The sequence below is a fragment of the Pelobates fuscus genome, chromosome 4 (genome assembly GCF_036172605.1).
Source record: "Pelobates fuscus isolate aPelFus1 chromosome 4, aPelFus1.pri, whole genome shotgun sequence".
In the NCBI taxonomy this organism is placed as follows: Eukaryota; Metazoa; Chordata; class Amphibia; order Anura; family Pelobatidae; genus Pelobates; species Pelobates fuscus.
Genome location: NC_086320.1, coordinates 206,963,685 through 206,991,066, shown reverse-complemented (window position 1 = coordinate 206,991,066; position 27,382 = coordinate 206,963,685). Strand labels below are relative to the sequence as shown.

The 27,382-nt window shown below is 39.8% G+C and overlaps 1 protein-coding gene across 1 annotated transcript in view; it reads right to left on the bottom strand.

Moving 5' to 3' along the window:
• Positions 1-27,382, bottom strand: part of TMEFF1 (transmembrane protein with EGF like and two follistatin like domains 1) — a 188,256-nt gene that overhangs the window by 59,841 nt on the left and 101,033 nt on the right. Inside the window, exon 4 of the mRNA XM_063451867.1 lies at positions 22,739-22,765. Within this exon, the coding sequence (XP_063307937.1) occupies positions 22,739-22,765 (27 nt within the window). The remainder of the gene's footprint in view (positions 1-22,738; positions 22,766-27,382) is intronic.

The window sequence follows — 27,382 nt, the reverse complement described above, 5'->3', positions numbered from 1 at the left end:
AGTGTCCCTATTTTTCCCAGTGTCCCCAAGTGTCTGTGTCCTCACGTCTCTGTGTCCCCTAGTGTCTCAGTGACCCCATGTCTCCCTGCTGCCTTTCCCTCCATCCTTCACTTACTTGAGCTGTAGTCTGTCTCTGCAGGCTGGGAGCTGCTGCATGGACTCTCTGTGCTGTGTAGCTACTCCCCCGTAGATCAGTGAGTAGAGCTGTAACTTCCTATCCCTGCCTCACTACATACACAGTGACCCCTACTGGCCGGTACTGGTATTGCAAAGTAATATCCATTTATACTGAGAAAAATATTTGCATTTGTATTGCCGGTATTACTGCAAAACCATCACGGCCAGGCAGCCTTAAATACTGTCTGTGCTTTAAAATACCACTCAGGTGGCAAACCTAAGAGTAGTGTGAAAAAACAATGTAAAAAAAAATTTTTTTTTTTTTTTTTTTTTTTTTTAAATGGGCCTATTCCATGGGCCTGGGCCTGAAGCTGCAGCTCCATCAGCCCCTATGTTAATCTGGTCCTGCCGCAGTCATGTATAAATGATTAGCATAATTGCTAATTAAATGTGTGTATTGCAAATTAATTTTGTTTGCAAATTATGCCATAACTACAGTTGGAGAGCTCACAACGCAGAGGCACAGAGAGCAGAGACACTGCAAGCTTCTGAACAATGAATACAGAGACTAGCTCTCTGTATCCAGCTCTGAAAACTTGTCCTTCAATACAACGGCAGCACCTTAAACACACAATGCAACCCCCATTATTTTCCCACTTTGGGTGTTAGTGGGGGCCACATGTTTGAGTTTCATCTAAGGCCTCACAAAGTCTAGAGCCACCACTCCCAGAAGCTAAGTATTTTCTACGGGAGCTGCTAGTCATTCATTAATAACTAGTTTATAACAAGTTTACAATCCTGCTGCTACTCATTAAATATTCAGATTATTATTTCAGAAATCAATATTATTATCTGGGATATTATTTTGTGTTTGTGCGTCTTGTGATATCTGTTTTAAAAGCAGGATTATTATTATAATTATTATTATGGTGGTTATTATAATGCTTACAAATAATGCATTAACAATTTCCACAGTTCTAAATTTACATTTAATATATATAAGAAAACAATACAAAGCGTTAAGTAAATTTAGGTTCGGTGTATTTATTAAATACATTCACAGTAGATATATTTTGTTTCTGAATTTTGCATTGGAAAAGTTTGTATGCAGGATGCTGTTTTTAAGTGGTCTTATAATATATAGTACAATAAACAATACCCTGCATTATTCTGATCACTTTTCCAATGTTCTACGCATGTCTAATTTTAAATAGTCTAATGTACAGAAAAGACTCTGTTAAAGATGCCTCAGAAGTGTAATCCTAGAACTAAGAATGTCAGCTGAGAACCCTCTCCTTCTTTGAGTTCATCCTATGTTTTGACCACCACATCTCCGTGAATTATATCTAAAACCATCCAATTACTGTCAGAGCTGCAATTTTTACAGTGACACCTGATTGCCTGCATCTCTGAATAATCATCTCATAATTTAGTGTCTGCACTTACTGCACATAATACTGGGGTACTGACAGCTACTTAAAAATCCTAAATCACAAAAAATGTGAACAGATTAATTACTCAGTCATAGAAGACAATCTTGTTCTCATTTTCATAGAGATCTGCAAAAAAACACAATAGCATCTATGTGTTTGATGGCATCGTAGAACAATAAACGTAGCTCATCAGACGTATTTCTAAAGAAACACGTTCTTATTTGATCTGACTCAATAGAAGAAAATGTTGTACAAAATTAAACTGTTTTTGTGAGCTTTTTGATAGTAAAAAGCAATGTATATATATATATATATATATATAGTCCACTTAGGAAATCAGGGAATAAAAAACATATATGTATGCTTTAAGAATAGTACACATTTATTTTTTCATATCAATCACTTTTGTAAGCATTCTCTTGAAAGCATGAAAACAGTTAAACGGAACAATCACTTCTCTGGAAATTAAAGCACTGAATAAAACATTTAAAATCACAGATTTGAAGGGGTTTTGTTTAAAATGTTTAAGCAATTAATCTCACAAGTCTGATTAATCTAGGGAACACACCTCACATGCCTCCCAAAAGTGGTAAATCAGATGGGGTGAGAATGCCAGTAATGTAACTTGCACCAATGTAGATGCCCAACATAGCTGGGCTATTCCTGAAGGGGAACAGGCCCACCCACAGAAGAGGTGTCTCAGCCTGGCATCAACACATGACATGCTGATTGACAGCCACCCACATGGGTCCACACAGCGCAAAGCATGCAGTGGGTGTTGCTGAAGCAATTTCAGCATGGTCCTAGTGCCCGCAGTTAAGAATAAACACAAAAATGTGCACCCAGTTAAGAGCAATTAAGCTGTGTTGGCTGGTGGTGATCCCCGGTTGTGTGGTGATCCCCGCATGCAGGTCATCAGCAAACTAACCAGGACAGAGACACAGATAACCAAAATAGAGACTACCCACCAAAAATAGGACAGTTTTGAGGCATACATTGCACTGAATGTGGTGTCAATGTCATTCTCACTGAATGACAGGTTCAAATATTTTTTTACTGTTAATAACAGAAAAGGACTGATTATATAAAAAATTATTGACAGGGAGCCAGGATGGAGTGCTACGTTTCACAGTAACAGTCATAGAAGCAACAGTAACAGTCATAGAAGCAATCTGTAATTTTTGTTTTTCAGACCCAAAACCTCAACATACTATTGAAAACTTTGATAATTGACCACAATGCAGATTTTATTGACTCATAATATTGTGTGAGTTTTTGTTTGATATTTTTTAAACTCTTCTTAATTATTTTAGTATTCAAACTCCTCTTTAATAAAGAAGTACAGTAAAATAATGTAGTTCAAGAGAGTTCTTTTAATACTGTGACACCGTTTGGTACATAATACTTAGCGGATACCTACCTGCTTTATATTTATAAATCTTTATTTTTCGTGTGGCAAGATGATAAACACACGTGTATGACCACAACAGCCTCTACACGTCAAACAGTGCATATTATATACAGGCATTACTAGATTCTTTTCACACACATTTTGTAATTACGATTGGTCTCATTGTTATAGTGAGTAAGTTAAATCATTTAACCGTGAGGGTAGGAGACACCTGTCTGCTTATGTCACCCCTTGTTTTATGAGGTCTTGAGTGGAGGGGAGAGGGTGGCTACGGCTAAGTATGGGTATTATTTCTGGTTCCCTGCCTTGTGTCTCAAGGTTGTGGGTGTATGATGTGGCCCTTCTGCACATAGGCCTGGAGTGGGTTATGGTGGTCGTGGGGACCCTCCGTGGGTTTCCCTTCTAGGACTAAGACCGCTCCCTTGTTGTTCCTGACTGAGGCCATTAGTTTGCACATGTGTGCGTAGTCGTAAGGTGTCTTTTCGTCCTAGTGGTGGCTGCGTGTGGTCGCTGGTCAATTTTACAACTATGGCTGTTAAGTCTAGGTGGTTATAGGTCGCTGTGTTGTGACAGGATCAAGCCTAACCCGTGTGGTTCCAGGGTAGACTTATTAGCCTTGGTGGTGTACTTGATGCCAGTCTGGTTTGCTATGTCGCCCTTGATGTCAGTTCCCTGAAACCCCAGGGAGAGGGGGGGGGAGGTGTCGTCGGAGCAAGGGTGGTTAGCTCTAGTGAGCCTCGTTCGCTCTGCAATAACTTTTAGAATGAGAAAGAACATAGAACTACATGTAGTTTAAGTATCAGACTTATTAACACAAAATATTTAAACAAAATGTTTAAACTAAAGCCTAATCGGCTGTCGGCAAAGGCATTTCCTTCAGGTCTTGGGTTTGGTGCCCCGGCTTATTACAGGAGTCGCGGTTGTATCTGTTCTTGTTGTCCCTGGCTGAGGGTCTAGTTGTGTCATCGAGGTCGATGCGAGGTTCGGTAGTCCTAGAGCAGTCATCAGTGCTGGGCCCTCCGTGTGGTCGGTGGCCTTGAAGTGCTTATCATCTTTAGTGATCCAGAGAGTTCCTGGGGTCGCCCATCTATAGGCTATTCCTGCCGCTTGGAGTTGTTTGGTGATTGGGTGCATACTCTTGCGCCATTGTAGTGTGGCTCTGCTTAAGTCCTGGAAGAAGGGGAGTTGGCATGCTTCGAAGTCAAAATTGGTCTGCCCTTGTATTGCTGCCATTAGCCCCAGTTTGTCTGACATTGATTGGCATCTTAATATTATGTCCCGTGGAGCTGAGGTGGGTGCTTGTGGGGATTTGGCTATCCTATAGATCCCATCGAATTGGAATGTTTTTGCTTGTCTTGTTGGTAAGAGTGTGGCCACAAGGCGTCTGGTAAAGTGTGTCAATTCTTCTAGTGGCACTGACTCAGGTACCCCTCGAATTTTGATATTTTTGTGGCGCCCTCTATCATCCAGGAGGTTAACTTGCCTGGACATTGTCGCTTGTGAGGATTGTAGGTGTCTCACCTTCTCCCCCAGAGCCAGGTAGTTCTCCCTCAGTCCCTTGACCTCCTCTTCGATCGCCTGTGTGCACGTTGACACTGCGTGCACGTCCAGCTTAAGTACTGCCAGATCTGCTTCCCACATTTGTCTGAGATTCTGTTGTAGGCCTGTCAGCATTGCCTGTATGTCTTGTTTTGAGGCCGGTGTGCTGGCTTCTGATGTCCATGTGGGTATGGAGTGTTGGGGACTGGGGTGTGGACTGTCCTGTGTTTCTCCCTCCTCTGATGGTTGTGGGGATGTGTCACGGGGAGTTTGGGCCTTCACTGCGCTTGGGGCCTGTAGCATTTGGCCTATGTCGCGCTGCGGCTTCGAGATGTTTTGGGGCATTTTTTGCGCCCTGCGACCCATCTCACCTGAGCTCTGTGTGCTGGGGTACCAGTCCTCAAAGTCTGGGATGTTCCAGGGCCAGTGCGTTCCCGTTATGGTCTGAGGCTGCCCGCCCGTCCTGTAGGCCTTGCCGCCTCGGTGCTTAGTTTTGGAGCCGGGCGTCAGGAGGAATGGCATCGGCGTCACAGTAAGGTTCTCCGAGGTCAGTGCTCGTTTGTGTGGCCGAGAATGATACGGGGTGTCCCCAGTTGCTGTAGATTGCAGTGGATAGCACCGGAGCTCCAGCAATGTGCAATCTGCAATCTGCAATCTGCTCCGGTCAGTGTCAGGCTCCGCCCCCGATACCTACCTGCTTTAAATGATGAAATAAGACACTTTTCAATTTATTTCTTTTTAATTTATACACTGATTGAGAGATCATCCTTCTTTCCTAGAGAAACTTGCTGCTGGTTCCTGAGAGCGTTATCCTGCGACGTTTGATTTCACTTATTGGGTCAGCCCACCGGCAACTATTGTTTTACATTTCATGTTCTAGATTGCCATACTGCATAGACGGTGATGTAATTTGTGCAATTATTCCCCATAACAAGTATGAGATAAAGCAGAGATCACCTCATTGTAATCTAGAGGCCCTTATCTCAGGCAGACACTACATACAAACCATTATGATAAGAAGAACTGCTCTTAAACGAACACTATGGTGTTATATTCCTAACACTGGTCCTGGAGTGGCTTTTTAGGTCCCCTCTACATTTCATCAAAAGGTATTAAACTAATCTTTTCTACCTCGCTGTGCCAGTCTCGCGTTGGCCCCGTCTCCATGGTTGAGATAATCAATCTGGATGATCTCAGCCAACACAATGCTTTCGCATTGGAAGGCACTGGGAGGCTATTGCATATACTCGGCAAAATGCTGTGGTGCGCCAATCAGCATCTCCTAATAGAGATGCATTGAATCAGAGCGTGGAGACGCAGAATAAAGCTTCTGCACATAGCACAGTACTGAGATAGGAAGCACCTCTAGTGGCCGTCTGAGTGAGGGAGCAATGTAAACATTGCCTTTTCTCTGAAAAGGCTGCTTTACAGTGAAAAACCTTTAGAGACTGACTATAAACACCAGAACCATTAGATTCATCTGTAGTGGTTCTTGTGACTATAGTGTCCCTTTAAAACTGTTAGTAGCCATAATGCGTCTTGCATCAGTTTACACATAGCTTGGTTCACTGTTTAGGGAATCAGATAATATTCAGCTCTCAACGGAGTTGTCATTCCCTCATGCATGTTACACGGCTCAGCTCTCTTTGAACTCCTTTTCCAAGTTTTATGTGCCAACTGCACAAATATAACTTGCTTAATTTCTGATTGACTGACAGAGACAAGAGGTGAATGTCCCCCAGTTTGTAAGAAAATGAATATATCTTGTAATTGGCAGTTTTTCAAGTAAATCGGGCCCTTGAGCTATAAACACTACAGAAAGCTGAAGTGGTTCTGGTGCTTACAGTAAGCATTTAACTTTACTATTCTGTCTTATGATGTAGAATTTGGGCATACTGATTCCACAATGTTTTTCAAATATAAATGAACACCTATTGATGACACCTGTGCATAAAAACAAAAAAACAAAAAAGAAATTTACAGAAGGGCACAGCTATAAAACAATACATTTGGGGCTAATCAAATGTACTGGAGATTTTGTATAAAAAGCATTAACCCCTTAAGGACACACGACATGTGTGACATGTCATGATTCCCTTTTATTCCAGAAATTTGGTCCTTAAGGGGTTAAAGGCAAAGTACTGAAATTAAAACAATCTTCTTGGACACCAATGACATTTTCCTGCTATATCCATTTTTAGAATGATGTGCTAGATTTATTTTAAATCTAAAAAAACAAAAAAACAAAAAACAAAACCACCCTCAAATGTATTAGATTGTCGATAAAAAGCAAGCGCTTATTGTAGTCACTGTTTAATTATATAGTGGCGTAACAATTGTGAAAGCACTGCTGATTACTAGACTTACAATCCAAGGAGACAAGTGCTTTAGGGGTTTTCCATGCATGATCCACTATATAGTATTGGTAAACGCTAACTGTTGTGGATTTCAGCCAGTGATCAATAGTGGCTGATTTTTAATATGATTTAGAATAGTCTTTTCCAGCCATCATTTATCTAATCCCGCATGCTAACATGTAATGTTTACTTTGAGCCGCTACATTTCATACTGGCTGAGAACACGATCAAGCAGCAAATTGAGTTCTGACAAAATCCTCTTATACAACGTCCGACGAAAATCAAACGCTTCCAAAACAATCATCTCAGACAGTATTTTATCCACTTGGCTACAGTAATAGAAGCTGAACGGGAAAATAAAAGCAAATACATATTACTTCAATCCTGAGTAAACAATACAATCCACTTATTCATAAACATAGATAAAAAAAAATAGATAATAAGATTGGCACTAACTTCCAGGAAAACAATGGTAAACCACTCTGTAATCAATCTAGAAAAAAAGACCAACAATAGCAAAGCAAATGGTAAAATTTAGAAATTCCATAACCTAAGAATGTGTCATGCATTTTTTTTCAGTACACTGGCTGAGAATAGTAGGAGTTGGAGCCTTGCAATACACATGTGCTTAGTTTTAAAACAATGGCACAATGATAACTTTTAAGTATACTGTGCCTTTAAGAAATAGCAAATAGCAAAGAAATTCTGAAACCGTATTGACTCATTACTGTTTAGAAAGGTTTGTACCAGTTACTAAAAGCTTAGCACATGTGCCTATTGAAGCCAGAGCAAGATTAACCTTAACACAACCCTAGGCAGCTGCCTAGTGCCCAGAGGTTTGACGGGGACCCAGAAAACATGATAACATGATTTTGCTACGCCGCATTTAGCATTCTTTTGTGCTGAATAAAGGGGGGGACGGGGACTAGAAACTTGATGAGGGCTCTATGGGATCTTAATCCTTCTCTGATTGAAGCATCAGATTGAAGCATCAGTATTCTCAAATACTAGCCACCCGAATTAATATGAATTGCTGGTGAACATTATGTTTTTTAGCCCCAATAACTTGTGCCCTTCTAAAGAACAATGCAAATACGACAGACTGTGACTGTGAAAACTGTACCTCTTTTTTATTAACTTGTAGCACAATTTTGTAGTGCATACTGCATCCCTAAGGAGAATGCGGCCATAAGATTAATCCATCCAATTTGCTGCCCCACTTCCTGCTCACCATAACCCCACCTCATGATGTCACTTCCACACAATGAAACACCCACATCCACATATCGGGCAGGATGTCAGCGTGTCACTTTATTTTCATCTTTAGTATCCTTGTTTTGGTTTGATTCTTAGCCACAGGGAGACCAGAGTTTTTGGTTAGCTGGGTATGAAGGCTTCCCCATGTGAGGAGGCCTTATTAGCGGTACCTTAAATTAAACTCCTGCTAGAATTTACTTCTCTACCAAGTGATCTGTCTATAGTGATGTAAATTTGCATATCCGTCATGTCTCTTTTGTGATTTGCTTACACTGTAACAAGAGCTTGAAACAGAAAGTGACACTTACTCGATTATCTGTAATCATTTGAATACCTTACTCTTTATTACTTCTATTGGAAACTATGAGGTTGATATAATATCTGCTGTGCCTATTGGACACTATGGATTTGATTTAAGATCTGCCTTTTAGTTCAGCTATATCCATATAGGCAATTATTAATTCAATGCTTTCCAATGAGGAGGCCTAATGTGCACACTGCATTTGCAGCACATGTCCATTAGTACCAGCTTATCGCGGGACATCAGAGGAGGCAGAGGAGCAACTATAGCCCCTCTGCCTACCCCCTCCCTCCCCCTCCTCCACTGATGTGAATAAAGGGTTAAAAACCCTTTATTTACTTACCTTACCCGAGCGCTGTGGGACATCGGCGATGGGGTAAGGCAAGAAGTTAAATAGCTTTTAATCCTTTATTCACATCAGTGGGTAGTGTGCGAGGGAGAGAGTTGGCAGAGTTGCTATAGTGCCAGGAATACACACGAAAATAAAACTACAAATTGGAGCACCAATACCCAATAAAAGGAAATCAGTATTGCCATTTCATTGTGAATCAGAGCTATTTTATCAGCATGTGGGACATCAGGGCCAGGCAGCCACGCAGCCACTGAGAAGACACATTGCTCCCAACATCATATGCCAGAGAATTTTATTGGAATCCTTGAGAGATGTAGACATAGTGGAGAGGCATCGCTTAACCTGTAAAAGTCTTCTGCAATTGTATGATATTATTAAGGATGTCTTTGGAGGAATAGGGCAGTACCAGTGATGGCATGAATGTTGTGTTACATACATTTACTTGCGCCATTTTCTTTTCTTTCCACCAATATAGACTAGCATATGGTGAAGGCGGTTTCTATAGGAGGGGACAATTGGCCAATGTCCTGGGAGCCATTAATTGCACCTGTATGGTGCTCAGGCCCGACAAAAGATGAAGTGATGCTGTACAGAAACCACTAGCAATTCCACTTTCTCAATATTATTTCCAAGATATATTAACCATATGAGAAGTATTTTGCAAGCGTCTGAAAAATTTGACCAACTGATCCATTTTTTTGGGGCTGTTCAAAATTCAGATAATATTACATTAAGTCAAGATTAGAAAAGATCTGATTCCAAAGCTAGTTGATTTTCAACTTGTTTTTTTCAAAATATATTACATTGACCTCTATATTAGCACTGGGCTTCCTTATCTGATTAATCTGCCCATTTACTTCTTTGAGACCCTGTGAAGAAGCACTGATATACTGAATTACTTAGCCTTCCGATATAGGGACTTATAGCTTTAAATTTACGCTTCCTATTACATTTTACAGCAATTTAGACATTGCAAGATAAATAGGCTTATTTCATAGGCTCCTACGATAGATATAATATCTCCACTTCCTGAGAATGGTTTATAGTTTTTGCCTTTTTAAAAACTAAAGAAGTATATTTTTTTCAATTTCCCTCCCCCATTAAATCGGCTCAAAAAATGTATATTGTCTACTGTGTTGTGAGAAGTTTGGCCATAACACTAATACACCATGGAAAGGGGTTTGATGAACTGCAAACATGCATCAGTCTTACTCTACTGCCTCGGCAAAAGACGATATCTGATCATCTTATGTTTACAGCAATTACAGCCATATTTACTTTTGTGGTATGGTAGACATTAATGCTTCAAACTCATGTTGAATTTCCAGCTTCATAATTGCATCCAGGATGAAAGATAATGAAAAATATCTTAACACTAACTAAAGGTAACAATCTTTTACCCAAATTTCTCCTATATGCATTTGCCATCACTATTCAATCCATTCTAATTATATTCACTGTAGTGTTGCTTAATTAACTTCCTGTGCAGGGACACGTTGACACTTGATTTATTTTGTGTTATTTATTGGGGACTTTAAACCTTAAAGATCAAACAGCAAAGCCATGTATTAGGGATGACAGTGTGCTAAATTTGGTTGTCATGTGATACCTCAAGAATCATTTTTTAAACTTCAAGGCATCTGTGTTTTTTTTTTATAAAGCTTTGCACTGTGCTCTCCATTCTTGTACTATTACTAGAATGGGCTAAATGTCAAATCTGTCATAGTTTGGAGCACAGATTGGGCTCCAGCAGAAAGTCTCAATAATAAATATTTGGAGTAGTAGAGGCTTCAAGTTGTGTTGATGTCAGGATGTGTTTGTGTATATATATATAATTTGATGAGTTTATATTGAGATCTAGTGGAGGAGTAATTTTACAAATTACGATAATTGCATAAATGAATGTTGTAGCATACTGCAAATGTCACTCTTTTCTCTTGCATTTATTACATTGCAATATCCTAAGTGCTACACAGATTGGAAATGTGTGCACATACCTACTTGAATACTCTTTCTCAACTTAATTTGATTTCAATAAAAGCTCCATTCCGAATATTAAAGTATAGAGAGCCTCCTAAATAAATAAAGATACAAATGAAATCATCAGTTCATCAGACATTTGGTGGTTACTAGATCAACGATAAATGCACAACTGTAAAATTTAGTCAGAAAGAGCTGATTTGGAAAATATATACAATTCAGCTACAGTTACAATTCTGCATTATGGTTTTCGATTCAACAAAGTTAGCGAGTAAACCTTACCACTGTTTTTTTAGCCTGTATGTATTTTAATGACATGTGATTTGTTTGTTTGCTTAAGGCTGTTTTTTATACTTTCTTTATGTTTATAAGCAATAACAAAAAGAAATGCATTGCAGGCTCATATTAAAGTGAAATTATCACTTTCCAGGATTTAAAAAGAAAATGGCAGTGAAAACACGTCAAAAGATAATAAAAATAAATATCAGGGGGTAGGACCTGGCTGCCGACAACCTGGCATACTCCAAACTGATATTTAGCCCTGGTGTCACCTTTGCAGGACATCTCCGCGGCCTGCTGGAAGCCTCGGGACGGGGAGCCGGTCGACCCCTGGTTCAAAGACGTACAAGCACTTACTTGGGCTCCACCCTCCAGCTCCCCTTTGGGCTGATGGGGGTGATCCAAGCCTACACTCATCTAGTCAGTTGCTCACACAGCCAGCCACAGAGGGCCTACAATTATCGACGTATAGCACAAAATGTCCAACAACATTTTTCCAGCCTAGTGGAACTTCCTAATTGCATTTGACCAACTATGTAGGTCTTTCTGGCTGATGCTGGTGACCTGCTCAAATATCACTGCACAGCTGCACCCTACTTCGTCACAGCTTGGCTTGCGGAGCCAGAGATTTGAGAAGCCACCACCGCTTGAAGTTACTGGACAAAATGGCGCTGGACAAGTGGGGCCGTCTATCTCCAGGCTGCAGGCACAATGGGGTCACTCAACTCCAGCACAGCTCCCACATCTGGAAGGTACCGCAGTGACGGCGAGAATGCAGAGTCACTCCTTTAAATCCTAGACCCGGGATACCTCCGACTGCCAGGTGCACCTGAATGGGAGATCATGGTGCCTACACCCGCGAGGAGACTCATAGGCCAGTTCGCACCTTGCTGTGAACCCAACAAGCCATGGGCCTGGTGACAAGGAGAAGGCAGGCTAATATGAACTCTCAAGATCTGGGGGACTCAATTGTCCTACGAGTCGGGTAGACATACGGAACACTACCTCTGCACCCAATTCATTTTTAGCATTGAGGCTTTTCTTTTTTTCTAGTTTTTCTTTATTTTGTACTACCACTATGCCATCTCAGCTGTTGAGTTACTGAGTCTGTTAAATATACTATAGAATGTCTGATTTGCAATCATTGTTCTACTCTATTAGCTGTTGTTTACAAGTTATTTATAGCCTACCTATGCTTCTGCTGATGTATGTTTTGCTACTAGTTGAGCAAATACTTAACTAATACTTCAAAATGAGATGATTTTTAAAAAACAGATTATCTGTAACGTCTTAGGTGTCCACCTAGTTCGTTCAGCTGACATAGCTTAGTACTACCTACATAAGTTGCAGGAGTTTTCTATCAACTAATTCTAGTTCTTAGTTAAAAATGTGATATCTCTATATGCTTAAGGGGACAATATAGTCACCAGAACAACTACCACTTAATGTGGTTGTTCTGGTGAGTATAGAGGCAGGTTTTTTGCTGTAAATACTGTCTTTTCAGAGAAAAGGCAATGTTTGCATTACAGCTCAAGGACACCTCCAGTGTCCACTCCTCAGATGGCCACTAGAGGTGCTTTCTGGACCTCTAGACATGCTTCCTCCGCATGCAGACACTGAATTTTCCTCATAGAGATGCACTGATTCAATGCATCTCTATGAGGAGGTGCTCGTTGGCCAGGGCGGCCGACATAACACTTCATCTTAATGAAGTAGAGTTCTGGGTGCAGTGGTCCTGTCGTTTTCATCCTGCAATGTAAAACATTGCCATTTTGTAAATACAGCAATGCTTTCATTGACGCTCTAAACTTACCTCTAGTGGCCGTCTTCCTAAATGTCACTAGAGGGTTCTTCTGCTCCTAAAAGTCAGACTTGGTTCTGTGGCATTTTACATCTTCCTGCATTGCATATGGATGTTTAATGTTCTCTAATGCTCATCATAGAAAATAAATGAATTCAGTGCTTTCCTATGAAAATCATTTGATTACACAAATGTGGTGCTTGCAGTGCATGTGCTTCTTGTTCCCAATGCTTCTCTATGAGATGCATTTGATTGAGTGAGAAGATGAAGAGGAGACAGCCTCGAGAAAGACATCTCAGGGTGGGTCTAAGTGCTGGAAAAATAAAGTGTTTCTTTAACTGGAGAACTGCCAGCTAAATGCTTTATCTAGATAAATGCTCTAGTGATTAACAATATGTTTTCCTAATTGAACAATGTCTGGGATCTGTAGACAAGTACTAATTGTTCTGAAAATAATTTGTACAGTATTGCCACAGGAAGGAACCATGCATTGCGTGACTTCATTTTCTTTGCTCCTACTCTCATGTCCCAGACTTCTATAACTAATTCATTTGGCACACTGTTTGCTGACACTTCTACTGTAATATCTCTTTTGTCAGAGATTCAAAATATGCTTGGGGGATTACCATGGCACCCTATCAGCTCAGTGACCCATTAATCAGAGATAAATAATTAATTCTGTGGAAGACTAAAAATCGGAACAAAATGGACACTTGTAGTTTTCAAGCTTGCAGTGGTCTTCCAATGTTATTCATCTGCAGTGCAACAGCAGAAGCCAATGAGGAGTCGACTCAGCATATTTGGTTCTCCTGTGCAGAACTCAGTAGGTACAACAAACCAAAGGGGCTGTTTAGAGTCTAGAGTTACATACAAGTAGACCCAAGTGCTTAGCTACTCAGAACGTTAACTCTAGTGACAAGCAGTGATAAATCTTCAAAGGCTGATGGTAGTTTGCAAATTATATCTCTTTATCTTCAAGAAGAATACTCCTGTTGTAAAATGATTTAAAATTGGAATTAGAAAAACACATTCTGACAGCAATAATAGATTCTCTCCACACACATTAGTTTTTAAGTTTTGTTACATTAATCAAAAGTACCTAAACTATTGCTAAGGATGTGTCTGAAATAAACAAAAAGCATATTCCTATCTACTGAGATTTAAAATATTGTTTCCTATTATTATTAATGGTATATATACACCACAACGACAATCCTGATATATTTTCAAAACGTTTAGAAATGGAAATGAGACTCCCCTTTTACATAACAACCTTGAGTGTGAATTCTGGGTATGGAGGTTTGTATAACAATTAAATTCAATCCAAACATAAAAGGTGTATCATTGCTTTAGAACGCTCAATCCCCTTTCTAAATGTAATGTCCATCATTTCAATAACTAGCATGAGAGAACCAATGCAAAATAATAAGTTTTTTTCTCTTTTCTTCTATTTTCTAATCAGTGAATTGAGATGGATTTAAAAAAATATAGACCAACATAGCCATGAAAAACCAGCTCAATTTGAGAATGTTTTTTATATTTTTTGTCCTAAAGTTTCAAATGATTTTTTTTTTAAATTATTGATTTTTGTTTTTTTATACACAATCATTGTAACTGCACTGGAATTTTAATAAAATCAAATGATGACATAAGAAAAAGTATGGATTACCTTTTTTTGGAAGTACTTTTCTTGTTATCAAAGCAAAACTGACAAAAAACTGAGCTTGCAACAACTTCTCGAGAATTGGGTGTATAGGGCAGAGTGCACATTTTCAAGCCTAGCACTAACACAGTCCTAAAAGTTACTTGCCAATGCAAGCCTGGAGGGTCTACAACATACTCAAAAGGGGTGAATATTTACTATCCATGGCTGAATTCTTACTCGCCAGTGGACAAATTGGGCCCTGTTTAAGGTTATCATACTCTCCTCCACAGACCTATGTGTTGTGCTCTTGTACGAGAGTATGACATTGATGAGAGAAGCAGGCCGAGGCTGAGAAGCAGGCTTACAATCAGTCAGCTTTCAATCAGTCAACTTACAATCAGTAATGTGTGTCTTGGGGCTGTTGCGCCAGGAATATAAAATATTTGGAGGCACGAAGATGGCTGCACATACATGGAAGAGCTTCATGTAAGTATATCTACATTTAGCTCCCCCCCCCTGACTTGCTGCAATTCATATGGACGTCATTTATGGGGGTGTTTGCAAAATATGTTAATAACCCTGAAGGTGACTGAGTCACTTTAAGTACAAAGAAACATTTTATCAGATTTCATATATTTGAATTCATTGGTTTAAAACAATTCAAATTGGCATTATCTAGGCATTATTAAGACATCTGGGGCTTTTTGTCTTACTCTAGCTATAGAAATAGGTCTAATCTGATCTCTTTGAATTTCTGAGGGTCTTGTGTGCTGCATGCTAAGTCACTGAATGATTGTCTTTGGGTACTTTAGGGGTCTATATGTTAAACAGTTAGTTGTGGCAAGGCCACAATTGACATTTAAAATGCAATAAAACTACATTTCCAGGTCTAATATTATAGTCTAAATGTTGCAGGTTTTATCAAAATTATTAACGTCCTATAACTGTTTAAAGAAATAAACCCCTAAAAGTTTCAAGTTTTTTTTTTCTTTATATTTTGAGTGTCAGACAGTCAGAATGTTCTGTTCTTACACACACTGTAAGCTGACTGGAACAGGACCTCCTTAGGCTGTTCAAACTTGTTAAAGTCCCCAGATAGGTGCTACTTCCTAAGGAGAGTGAACAATGTCCAGAGTTGCTATGCGTTGTAAATCTAACGGAGAATTTAGAATTTCAGCAGTGCAGCCAGAAGGGCAGTGGATGCCCATTAGAGCCTGTTAAGTGTTAAACCTTTCATAAACTGTTTGGCAGCTTACCTTGAAATGGCACAAGGGTACTCCTAACACCTTAACCACTACAGTGCTCTGTCGTGGTTATGGTACTTAAGGTATCTCTTTAAGAAGGCTACATCTAAATGCCACCATCACAACAGTCTTATTCGCCACCTGTACACTACACATTACTACTATGTTCAGAATGTGCAAATAATATTATGTACTGTTTGTTGAGCTGTGCCATAAGACATGGTGAGTGTTCTCTTGGACACATCAAGAAGATCACAGTAAGTTCAATATACACATCTGAAAAAACATCACCGTCTGAATGAACTACAGATTGACAGGCATGGGAACACCACCACAGTCATCAACAAAATCCTGCTTGTAGGCTATATAACTGACAGTGTCTGCTTGATGTTACATTATTATGAATATATCACGTCTTTACATTACTCGGCCATTCTTTACCTATCTGCAAAAAAAAAAGTAATGAACAAAAATAAAAAACCAACCCCATCATCCCCTCCAAGAAGTAGAAGGTAAAAAGGGAAAGTATGATGCGGTCAATCTCAGGGTAACATGATGCTTCACCCTGCCTAAGGCTTGACTGAGCATTTTGGGAAATTAGTACTCAAACAATCACTATGGGAAAACTAAACAATCAATCAATCACTAATGTTAGCTCTGCAGGCAATCATGGTTCAAAATAATCACTTCGAAAATTATTTTGCTTATGTGAAATATATGGATTTAAGAGAGTTTTCACTCATTTTGTTTGCAAAACTTGTATATAATGTGTCTGTCTCTTTAACTTTTGCAGTCTCATTTTCCCCTCTCTCTTCTGTTACAGAGTGCTTACTAATTAACAATGATTGACAGACAAAGGCAGGTAAACAGGAGACACTGCTGTTCTGTAGGTGCTGCAGGGCATGTCAAAGTCTAGTGTTGCTTTATAAAAATGCCCAGTCCGAGTACAGACGTCACACATACACAGTCTGCTCCTAACCAAACGTGTGATGTTACCCATTCACTAATTCCAGGCAAAGCAGAAAATATGTTTTAAAAAGTAATAAAAAAAAAAAATGTATATTTAAAAGAGGATTTGTTTCCTACATTCATCCAGAGGTGCAGTTGATGGAGAAAAGTGGATAAATTCCAAGAGTCAGAAGTTGGTGTGTACAGCAAATTAGAGGTATCATTTACTAACATCTTAAAACTTCATAAGCCACCGCTGAATACACAGTTATTCATACGTTGGGCTGGCTGAAGAATTAGTCTACATACTTTGGCTAACTTTGACACTGCGGATGTTTGTCGACATAATGTCCCATAAGGTGCTACAAGAGGGCTGAGCATCATGCTGAATAAAGTCCACAACAGTCTGCATCGTCAAAGTTAGCCACGACTTATTTTTATGTGGCTTCCCAATGACTCTGTCTGCCTTTTCATGAGAAAAGGTGTCCAGATTAGCCACTGTATATGGACTATGTTTCCCGCGATGCATAGCTGATACTTTAGCCTGACTGAGTGAGTTTTATAGGAAATGTTTTGAAGCAAAAGGAAAATGTATCCCACGAATATGTGGCTCAGCAGATAAATGCTTGTGCATTAATATATCTGGGCTGAGGATCATGATAAAGCAGTCCACAAATAACTAACAAGGTTAATCAATGTGGACTGCACGTTGTTTTAATAGCGGCCAGACTATGTGGAATAACAAGTTTAATTTGTCATCTATGGCCTTGATTTAATCAACTATCCAAACGATTCAATACTGTTAAAAAAACTTTTCAAATGACTTACAGTTACCATTAACGTCTGTGGTAAGTTTTGTAGATAAATCATTTGGAACATTAATGAATCAATTGGAAAGCTTATTAAATCAAGGCCTACATGTTACTACAAATATGCATTGTTGTAACTTAACATGTAGCAACATTAATAACATTAACGTTCTATGGTTAAAGCCCATGTTTTTTAATGTGGAAATAAAAACACACTTTGTATTGTAGAAATACAAAAAAAATTAAAAAAAAAATTCAAGAAAACATAACTAGTTAAACCTACTGCATTCCATCCGGCGATTATTTCATTTTGGATTCTGTTTGGTAAAAGTTCTGCAGATGCATAAGTGAGCAATGCAGTGTGACACGTAATACTTAAATTGTGTAATTTAACGATTAGAAAATTCAACCTGACACATGAAATAAACAGATGACGCAAAATGTCATGCTATGATCCAGCTTGAAAAAAGAAAAAGGATTGGAACATGAAAAAAAATAAATCCATAAATCTGTTTGCATTTTGTCTTTGTGAGGAATTGTCAAACTCTGCTGAGTAAATAACACATTTGTTGGGAAATGCAATTAGCTATTTATGGCAATGTGCTCACACAGAGCTATACAATATGTCGGTGCTACTCAATTACCTGATTCTAGCAGTAGCAAATTGTGATTGACACAGGGCATGTACTGCTTATCGAACAAAGCAATTATTTGTGGCAGTACTGTACAGGTTGAATTAAATTACAATATATACCCGTGAAAATAACTCACCATATGGTCCTCAATGAAATTGATAGAGTCATGTTAAACAACATGACAAAAATGAAAGTAGATGTGTTCTCTAAAACTGTCTAGTGACCCCTGGATTTGACTTGAGAACTGTTATTAGAAAATAATTGAGCTACTACAGAAAGAAAAAATACTAAGAAACACAATGAGGGGTTTTGCTATTAGAACAAACACCACCAGATTTAAGAGACAGGTCTCCATGGTTTTGTCTAGTGAAATAAAATATAATTTTAAACTACAGCGCAAAATAGTGGAATACAAAAATTATCCAGTTTAGTTTTGTTTACAGTTTGGCTATTTTGTCCGAACATTGACATTCACGTAGAATTCCTGACAAATTTCCCTTAAGTGAATACCTTTAAATGTCCATCTCTCTGATTGACTGCATATGCCTGTGCATCTCACTGCATGTTTCTTTGTGCACATCTGCTATCATGCATCTCTGTGACTATATTCCACAAGGAGGTGAGGTTCTGTGTCTGTGTATATCCTCCAACATACCAATTTGTATGTCTCAGTGGGTTTGTGTACGTGTCTCTTTGTGTGTACGCATATCACTTTGAGTACCTGTCTTTGTGTTGGTCCATGAAATGAAAGGAAAAAGTGAGAAGGCAATTGACAACCCACTCACCTGTTTCACCCTAAGAAGAATAATGGTTTCTCACACATCTAGTAAACAGGTCCCTATACCAACTTAACCAGGTAGGGCGAAACCTCTATCGTTAAAGGCATACTAATACACAAATGCCACATGTAAGAATACTTTAAGAAACTTAAAAAAATGTTTTTAAGCAATTAAAGATAGGCAGGCTAAGTCACACTGCAAAACGCAGGTAGGTAGAGCAAAACCACTTGCATTAAAGGCATTTCAAGAAAGATTATAACCAACACGACCACCACATTTTAGAATATTTTTTTCTACAAATATTATTAAAAAGAAAAACCAAAAAGAAAAGCAACACTCTGCACAAGCAGGGTTCACCTGTGCAGTAAAATAATTGTAATTGAATCAAAGTTGATGTAAGTGGCACTGGTAGTGGCTAGGCAAAGCAGTATCATAACCACCAGTCTCTATAATCTGTGAATAAAATGAACATTTAGTGTCTGTCCCCGAACCATCACTCATCTTTTTTGCCATCTCATGATTGGACAGAGATGCAGCCCATAATCTCTGCGCAGACCTCTTGACCATCGTGACAAACTAATATGTAAAAAATTAATAACGCGGTGGTTACACCAGAAAAATCATAAACATCCAAAGTAGAAACATACAATGTACAGCAACATATTAAATACAGTCATTTCAGGACTCCTGTGCCTTTTTCAATGTATGCCCGTCATGGCACACTAAGCTGCTTGTATCCCTCCTCCACCATCCCAAAATGACCATCTCCATATCCACCTCCTTTTTCTGGTGTCACCGGCAGAATTTTGAATTTGAGAACAAAAGAAATGGCTTGTCCATTGCCCATTTAAGTTGTTTTTTTTTTTTATACGTCCATTGGGCATTTCGGAATTGCTGAATGCATGCCAATCGCCCAAAATTTGGAAGAATCTTAATCAGTTTGAAATTAAATGCACAAGCCTAATAGACAGACAGACCACTTTCAGCACTTTTAGAGAGGACACTTCATCCCTATAAGCATTTATTCCCCCAAGCTTTATTCTTTAATTTCCCTTTAACTAGGCTGAGTTCATCTCACAAATCCCAAGACTCAGGTCATCTCCAATACCCAGCCTCATCTCCCATTCATCTCCTATAGCATTTCATCTCCATATTCAGTAATCACTCAAACATCATGTGGCACCACAAATTTAAAGTGAAAGTATCCCTGATGAAGCATATCAATAAAATGTAAACCGTAGAGACATTACAGTATTTTTTATATACATATTCCGTTCATATTAAGAAGCAAATATAATATGCCGTTTGTTACTGATTTTAATTTTGTAGCATTATGTCATGCACAGGAGAAATAAAAAAGGGTATAGAAGTGATTATATGTATGATATTTGCATTCTTAGTTGGGGTGGTGTTGTGCCTAAGGAACCAAATCAAATGTTGATGGCAGTAGAGCAGACAATGAAATTGCATAAAAGTCTGAAAAAACAGTGGGTAAAATTAAACATTAGGTTTGTCAAAATCAGTTGTGCAGTGCATTGTTACAAAGAAGCAATAACACACTGATAAACTCAACAATAACAAATGACCTTGAGATCATAAAATATCACTGTAGTGAATGACAAAGAATGCTTGCAATAAGAAAGAAAGCCTAAATTAACTGGAGAATAGATTAAGATCACTCTCCGGGAAGGAGACATAAAAGTGTCAAAGTGTGCAATAGAGAGAAAAGTAAACTAACATAATCAATAAATGGAAACCAATTGGTGACCCTTTGAGACAGCAAGATTATAAACTGCTAAAATGTATATAAAACAAAACCTGTAGAATGCTGGAAATCCACTGGACAGATCTATCTGTACCATAGAGAAAGAAAAGGAGAGTATGAAGATAGAATGTATGTACAACAGATTAAATGCAGCCTACCTTATCTTATCTGCTCAGATCAAATTGCCTTTAGCCTACTGGTAAGAGCTGCACCGTGCAGGACACAGACTCCCAACATATTACCAAAGCAACCACTGTGTGTTCAGAGCCCTATAGATAAATACAATAATAAAAATAACAACCTAGGTTGATGTGAATGTTCCAGGAGCTGGTCCACCTAAAATGGCTGTTGTGTTATATCGCCAATAAAATTATGATTAAAATTGAGTATTTCAGGAAAAAGTACAGCAGTTGTGTGTGGTGTGTGCGCACACCACACACAACTGCTGCACTTTTTCCTGAAATACTTGATTTTGTTTTAGTTTATTTTTGGCATTATCATACTCAATTTTAAACATAATTTTATTGGCGATATCACACAACAGCCATTTTAGATGGACCAGCTCCTGGGACATTCACATCAACCTAGGTTGTTATTTTTATAATTGTACTTTCTCAGACAGGTTTTTGGTGAACTCCTGTCCTTATCTAGTTCTGAGCAATTCACCGAAAGTCAGACTCCCTCATCCCTGTGTGTTGCAATAGGCATACCAGACAAATATATTTTTCCCTATAGATAAATGTTTGTCACTGCCAAAGCACATCTGCCAACCTGCATTTTGTAAACATAAACTGAAGGGACTACGAACAAATGTGGCTGTAACTCTTACATGACCTATAGTTCATGGGGTGAATATTCCCTCAAATTAAAGGACCACTCTAGTGCCAGGAAAACATACTCGTTTCCTGGCACTAGAGTGCCCTGAGGGTGCCCCCAACCTCAGGGTCCCCCTCCCGCCCGGCTCAGGAAAGGGGAAAAGGGGTAAAACTTACCTTTTTCCAGCGCTGGGCAGGGAGCTCTCCTCCTCCTCTCCGTCTCCTCTCCGCCCCGTCGGCTGAATGCGCACGCGCGGCAAGAGCTGCGCGCGCATTCAGCCGGTCGCATAGGAAAGCATTATCAATGCTTTCCTATGGACGCTTGCGTGCTCTCACTGTGATTTTCACAGTGAGAATCACGCAAGCGCCTCTAGCGGCTGTCAATGAGACAGCCACTAGAGGATTAGGGGGAAGGCTTAACCCATTAATAAACATAGCAGTTTCTCTGAAACTGCTATGTTTATAAAAAAAAAATGGGTTAACCCTAGCTGGACCTGGCACCCATTAAGCTGAAGTGGTCTGGGTGCCTAGAGTGGTCCTTTAAAGCAGACATCGTACACTTCATCCATTTTTTTTTTTATTATTTTGTGTTTCAAATCTAACATGCTGGACTATATAATGAAAACAAACAAATAACCCAAGCATATCTGTCCAATTATATATGGACTGCATATGCATAAGACAAGATATTATTGGAATTCTCGAGCATATTGTAGTGGTTATAATGGCAGGAGTGTCTTGGCACCCCACCCCCGCGTTGTAAGTAGTCAAACAATTTTAGAATAGTTTGGCTTCTAACTTGGGATCTGCATACCTTGGAACTTCTGTTCGCACTCCTGAGCTAAGCACTGCAGCAATTATGGTGCTTGGAGAGTTGCTTTAAATTCCATACATTTAAATGTAAGTCCATCAGGGGCTTATGGGATGAGTTCAGTGCGTAGTTTATAAAGATAAAATGACTTATATTGGTAAGAGGCGATGCTGAAGCAATTCTTAAGATTAATCTATACGCTACAGATAAAAGAAAAACAGGGGCCACTTTGCACCACAACTGATGCTGGGACTGGGAGTTAAAGTTGTTTTTTTGAATAGAGGGCCTCCTTACGCCAGGTAAATTATTTGACTTGAAGCTTTAATAAGCATCAAACGAAGTCCAGGTAGCTGGAGCATTTAAGACATTGCTAAGATGAACATACAATGTAGCAATTTCACTTTAACATGAGCAATTCTTCTATATACCATTTATTTCCAACATGTTAAATACAGCTTACCTCCTTCTCCAGATCCAGATGCAATATCTGGCAAAGAAAAAAGAAAGAAATATCATTAATTAAACATTGTCTTAAGTGCTATTTGTTGCTTCTGGCTTGTATATGTAAATACAGTAATGCTTCCAGATGTTAGGTATTCTGCCACTACAATCTAACACAACACATCTGGCTAATCAGAATTCTCATGGCATTTTTCCATTGTCCGTATATGTAAACACTTGTACATAATATCTGCAAAATTAACATATCAGCCAGAAATATCTCCTATTTATTGATTTTCAGACGTGAAAGCTGATCCATTAAGCACAAGAAATCCCTAACATCCAGCTGCATTTGATTTAGCTGCTCTCAACTCCAAACACGACAAATAAAAGGGATTGCAATGGTAACGTTTGTAGGTAGCCATGTTTCAGCCCTCTCAGTCTACCCAATGCAAAGTTGCACTGAATTGTCAAAATATGAGATTGTTACTGAATTGTTCTGATTCTTCCAGTCTCAATGGGTGACAACTTGTTTGTTGTATATTCCTGCTAATGAACAGATTTGCACACAGCGATTTGTACTGACCCTGTATATATTTAATAGTGCTAGCATGTCCTTCTGAGACACCTTTTTTTCTAAAAAAAAAAAAAACAAATACAGTTTTCTAGACTTTCTTCATAACTAATGTTTTTTTTTGGGTTTTTTGTAAATCTTTCTTTTATTGAGGCATATAGTTGTATGGGAACAGAAAAAAAGAAGGGGAGACAGTTAAGATACATTTCAAAAGAGGTATAAAAATACAGTTGGTACCGTCTCTGTGAAGCGTCTGACTCTTTTTTTTTGTGCTTTTTTTAAAGAACAAGTAGATTGCTAACACGTCCATAACTTTGTGGTACAATTATCAAGGCAATACTTAAGCTGCTCTAGTAAAAGTATAGGTAGTGTGGGTACAACATGCTAGATACTGAGGCAGGCTAGTGTGGTTAGATTAGTTAGTAGTAGTGTACGTAGTGTACTGCTTATCTAAAATGTGCTATAGTCTCGTGTTAGAGCCGCTGGTTTTAATCTTAAGACTTTTCGTGAGACTATACAGGCTATTGACATCAGGCTGAAAATTGCTAAGCATTTGTGTCTGTGTGTAAGCAGGCTAGTTAAACATTAAGTCATGCATGCAATGGGATCATTATACCACTGGGTTCAGGGCTCAGGCACAGCAAATTGCGCAACCGGTTGGGTCAAAATTATAAGCAACTAAATAAACAAAGCTGAGCTAGTACTTCCTCAACAATAAATGGGGAGTCTCTTATCAGGCATGTCCCTTCGCTCGGTGTCTTCAGTGAGTTACCAGGAGCTCTGGGTGATATTTTGGGTGCCCGGTCATCCGATCCCCAGTAGCGGCAGAGGCAATACAAGTGTAGGGGAGTCCCATCAATTATCTACCGCAATGTGTCATTTCATGGATCAAGTCCGTCCCCTGCTGTAAGTGTATGGAGGGTCGTGGGGGACTGCGGTCATGGCGGGCGATTTTCCGCTTGCGTGGCGGTTGCAGGGAGACAGTGCCTCAAGGTGTTTTCAGCCCGGGAGGGTGAGCAGCTTGATGGGTTGTTAGCTGTAGATAGTATTTGTCGGGTTCAACCGATGAGCAACAGGTGCAGGGGATTGTCCTCCAGCCCCAGGTTGTTGTGGTAGCCGACACCTTCTGTCCACGGACTCGGTACCTACGTGCGGCCCGGTCCTGGCCCCCCAAGGGGCGTGCTTTCTTCTCCCTGTGTGGTCGATGTCTCGAGGCCAGGCCTCTTTTGGCTATCAGCCCGGGCGGGCAGTCGCTGGTGCGATGAGGCATTATGAGGAGTATATTACCCAGAGGGGAATCTCCTGCCTCCCGTTATGTACTCTGGTTGGATTGGTCGGCAGTGGCACGGGTCTGCAGTTTATCCCAAAATGCCTGGAACAATGCGTCCAGTCTGAATTCAAGTGTGTCTGGGAATGGCCCACGTGCCTGTGCGGGAGTTTGCGGTGTCTGTGGTAGGGCCTCCGCCATTTTGTGAGGTCGGAGTACCTTGTGTCGTCTGCTGTGTTCAGACAGCTGGGGTAGTGATTGATGCCTCAGTCCGTTCTCCCAGTGGGGACCGGGATAACCCCCACCGGTCCGGGGGGGGAGGGGGTAGGAGACCTGTAGAGTCGCTTGGTGCGTCTGGTGTCGGGGTGAGCGGCCGTCTCTCCCCGGCTCCAACTTTAGTAGGCCGCACTCGGCGTTTCGTCCTCCCGGTCCCGACGGGTTTCAGAGGGGTGTCCTTCGGTTCCGTGGTGCATTCCCAACATGGGTAGCGCAACCCGGTGAGTCTGCGGTCATGTGGCCGCTGATTTTGCCCCAAATTCGGCCCGTCAGGCGAGAGCTCGTGTTGCCCACGTCTGTACTGCTTGGCGGTCAGGCTCCGCCCCCAACTAATGTTTTTTATCCTCCTTCTCCATTTTGCATTTTTATATTCTGCAGTAGCCTTCTTTAAAACTGATGCACAAAATTACACGGCATATTCATGTTGGGTTCTTACCATTAATTTATAAAGAGGCAATATGATATTTTGTACATGAAAGTAGCTTACTAGCTTTTGCAATAGCTGTTGCGTTTGTTATCTATAATTATTCCCAAGTCCTTTTCATTTGATGTCATCCCAACTCAACCCCATTTAATAGATATGTGTCTTTATGCTTTATTACAAATTATATAAAATAGCAAATAATGTGGAGGCACTATTAACAACTAGAGGATTTAAATGGACAACATACAGATGATGTGTGATATTCCTTTTATTGACACACACTGAGAAAGTATTGGCGTAACTGGCACGGCCACAGCATATCAAATAGCTTTTTGCTTTGAGTCAGATACCACAGTAGCTGAGAAATATCTCTATTTGTTAGAAGTAATTCAGCATTTGTCTCTAGGGCCTTGAAGCTGCTACAGTAAAAATTGAATAATGAGATATTCTTACAGCTAATAAATGGAACAAGCAATTGTTTAACTTACCACACAGCCTGCATTTTTAAAGTGCTCCTATTTTTGCTTCCGACGCATATTTTTTTTTACAAATTATTTAAAAAGTCCCTTAAACTGAATAAATTTAATGCAACGTATCTCACCTGTTACAAGCAATGCACGTTATGAAGACATAGTTTAAAGGAGCATGCTAACGTTACAAACAAACATTTATATTTAGCCCCCTTCCCCCAATACTAAAATAATTAAGTTTTACTCACCTTTTGTCCCACGCCATGCCTGTCTCACCAAGGCAGCCACCCCTCTACTGGCTGATGTTATCAGGGAAGAAATGCACAGTTACTGCATATGTGGAGCAAATAAAGGACCACTATAGGAAGCCAGACCACTTCAGCTCAATGAAGTGGTCTGGGTGCCAGGTCCCCAAGGTTTTCAACCTTCAGATGTAAACTTAGAAGATTCAAAGAAACTGCTATGTTTACATTAGGGTTAATCCAGCCTCTAGTGGCTTGACGCGCATGCGCATTCAGCGGATGACGTTGGAAGAGGGAGGAGAGTCCCCAGCACCGAGGGAGCCCGGCGCTGGAGAAAGGTAAGAATTTAACCCCTTCCTCCCCCTTGAGCCCAGCGGGAAGGGGACCCAGAGGGTGGGGGGCCCCAAAGATCTTATAGTGCCAGGAAAACGAGTTTGTTTTCCTGGCACTATAGTGGTCCTTTAAGGCACTGCAAAGATTAAAGGATTGCAACAGGAAGCTAGTGGCATCTAGTGGCTGTCTGAGTGGCACCCACTAGTGGTGGCCTTAGAATTCTGCTTTTTCTCAGAGACCAAGGCAAGGACAGTATGTGGGCCCCGTTAAGCTGTAGTGGGTCTTGTACTTAGAGAGTTATATGATACAAACTAGGAAAAGTTTATATGAACCTTCATGTATTTACTAAATTCTAGAGATGAAAAATACAGGCAATATAAAAAAAAAAAATTAGATTACCATTAAAGCATTCCATGAGCAGAGGTGATCTTGCTGTGTAAGTTGTGTTGCCAAATTTGGACTAAAATAGAAGGGATGGAATAATCTCCAAATAAGAAGAGTAGAAGATAATTTTTTCAACAGTGCTCGCTGTTTTCCTGTGATTCTCCAAATAGTGTGGAAAGGTAACTTATGCTTGCCTATTTTACTCTACATGGTCACATGTCTTAGCACAAATGTGATTTTCACGCCAGCATACATCTAATCATACTCTCTCAATAAGGAACATTCCAAGCACCATAGCCACTACAGTGTGATTTAGTGGTAATGGTGCTAGGACTGTCCTGGTATCTCCCCCCATGTAAGTATTCAAACCATTTTACCTGCTGGGTGTCACTCCCTGCCTCTCTACTTAGTGTACTCCTGGCACCATAACCATTACAGCACACATTGGTAATTGTATTGATTTGAGTTTACTTCAACACCCAAGGACTTATCATAGCAAAGCTTAATCTTGGTGCCTTACACTACTGTCCAGTTTATCTCTAAGTATAGGATGGCTTAGAACCTGCTCAACATATGATACTGCCTTCATGGCACTTTCCCTTGATAACTGTAACACAGAATGTAATTTAAAATCTGATAATATTGCATTTGGCAAAAGTATCAGAAGTAACAAAAGTCATACATTTTCTTAGG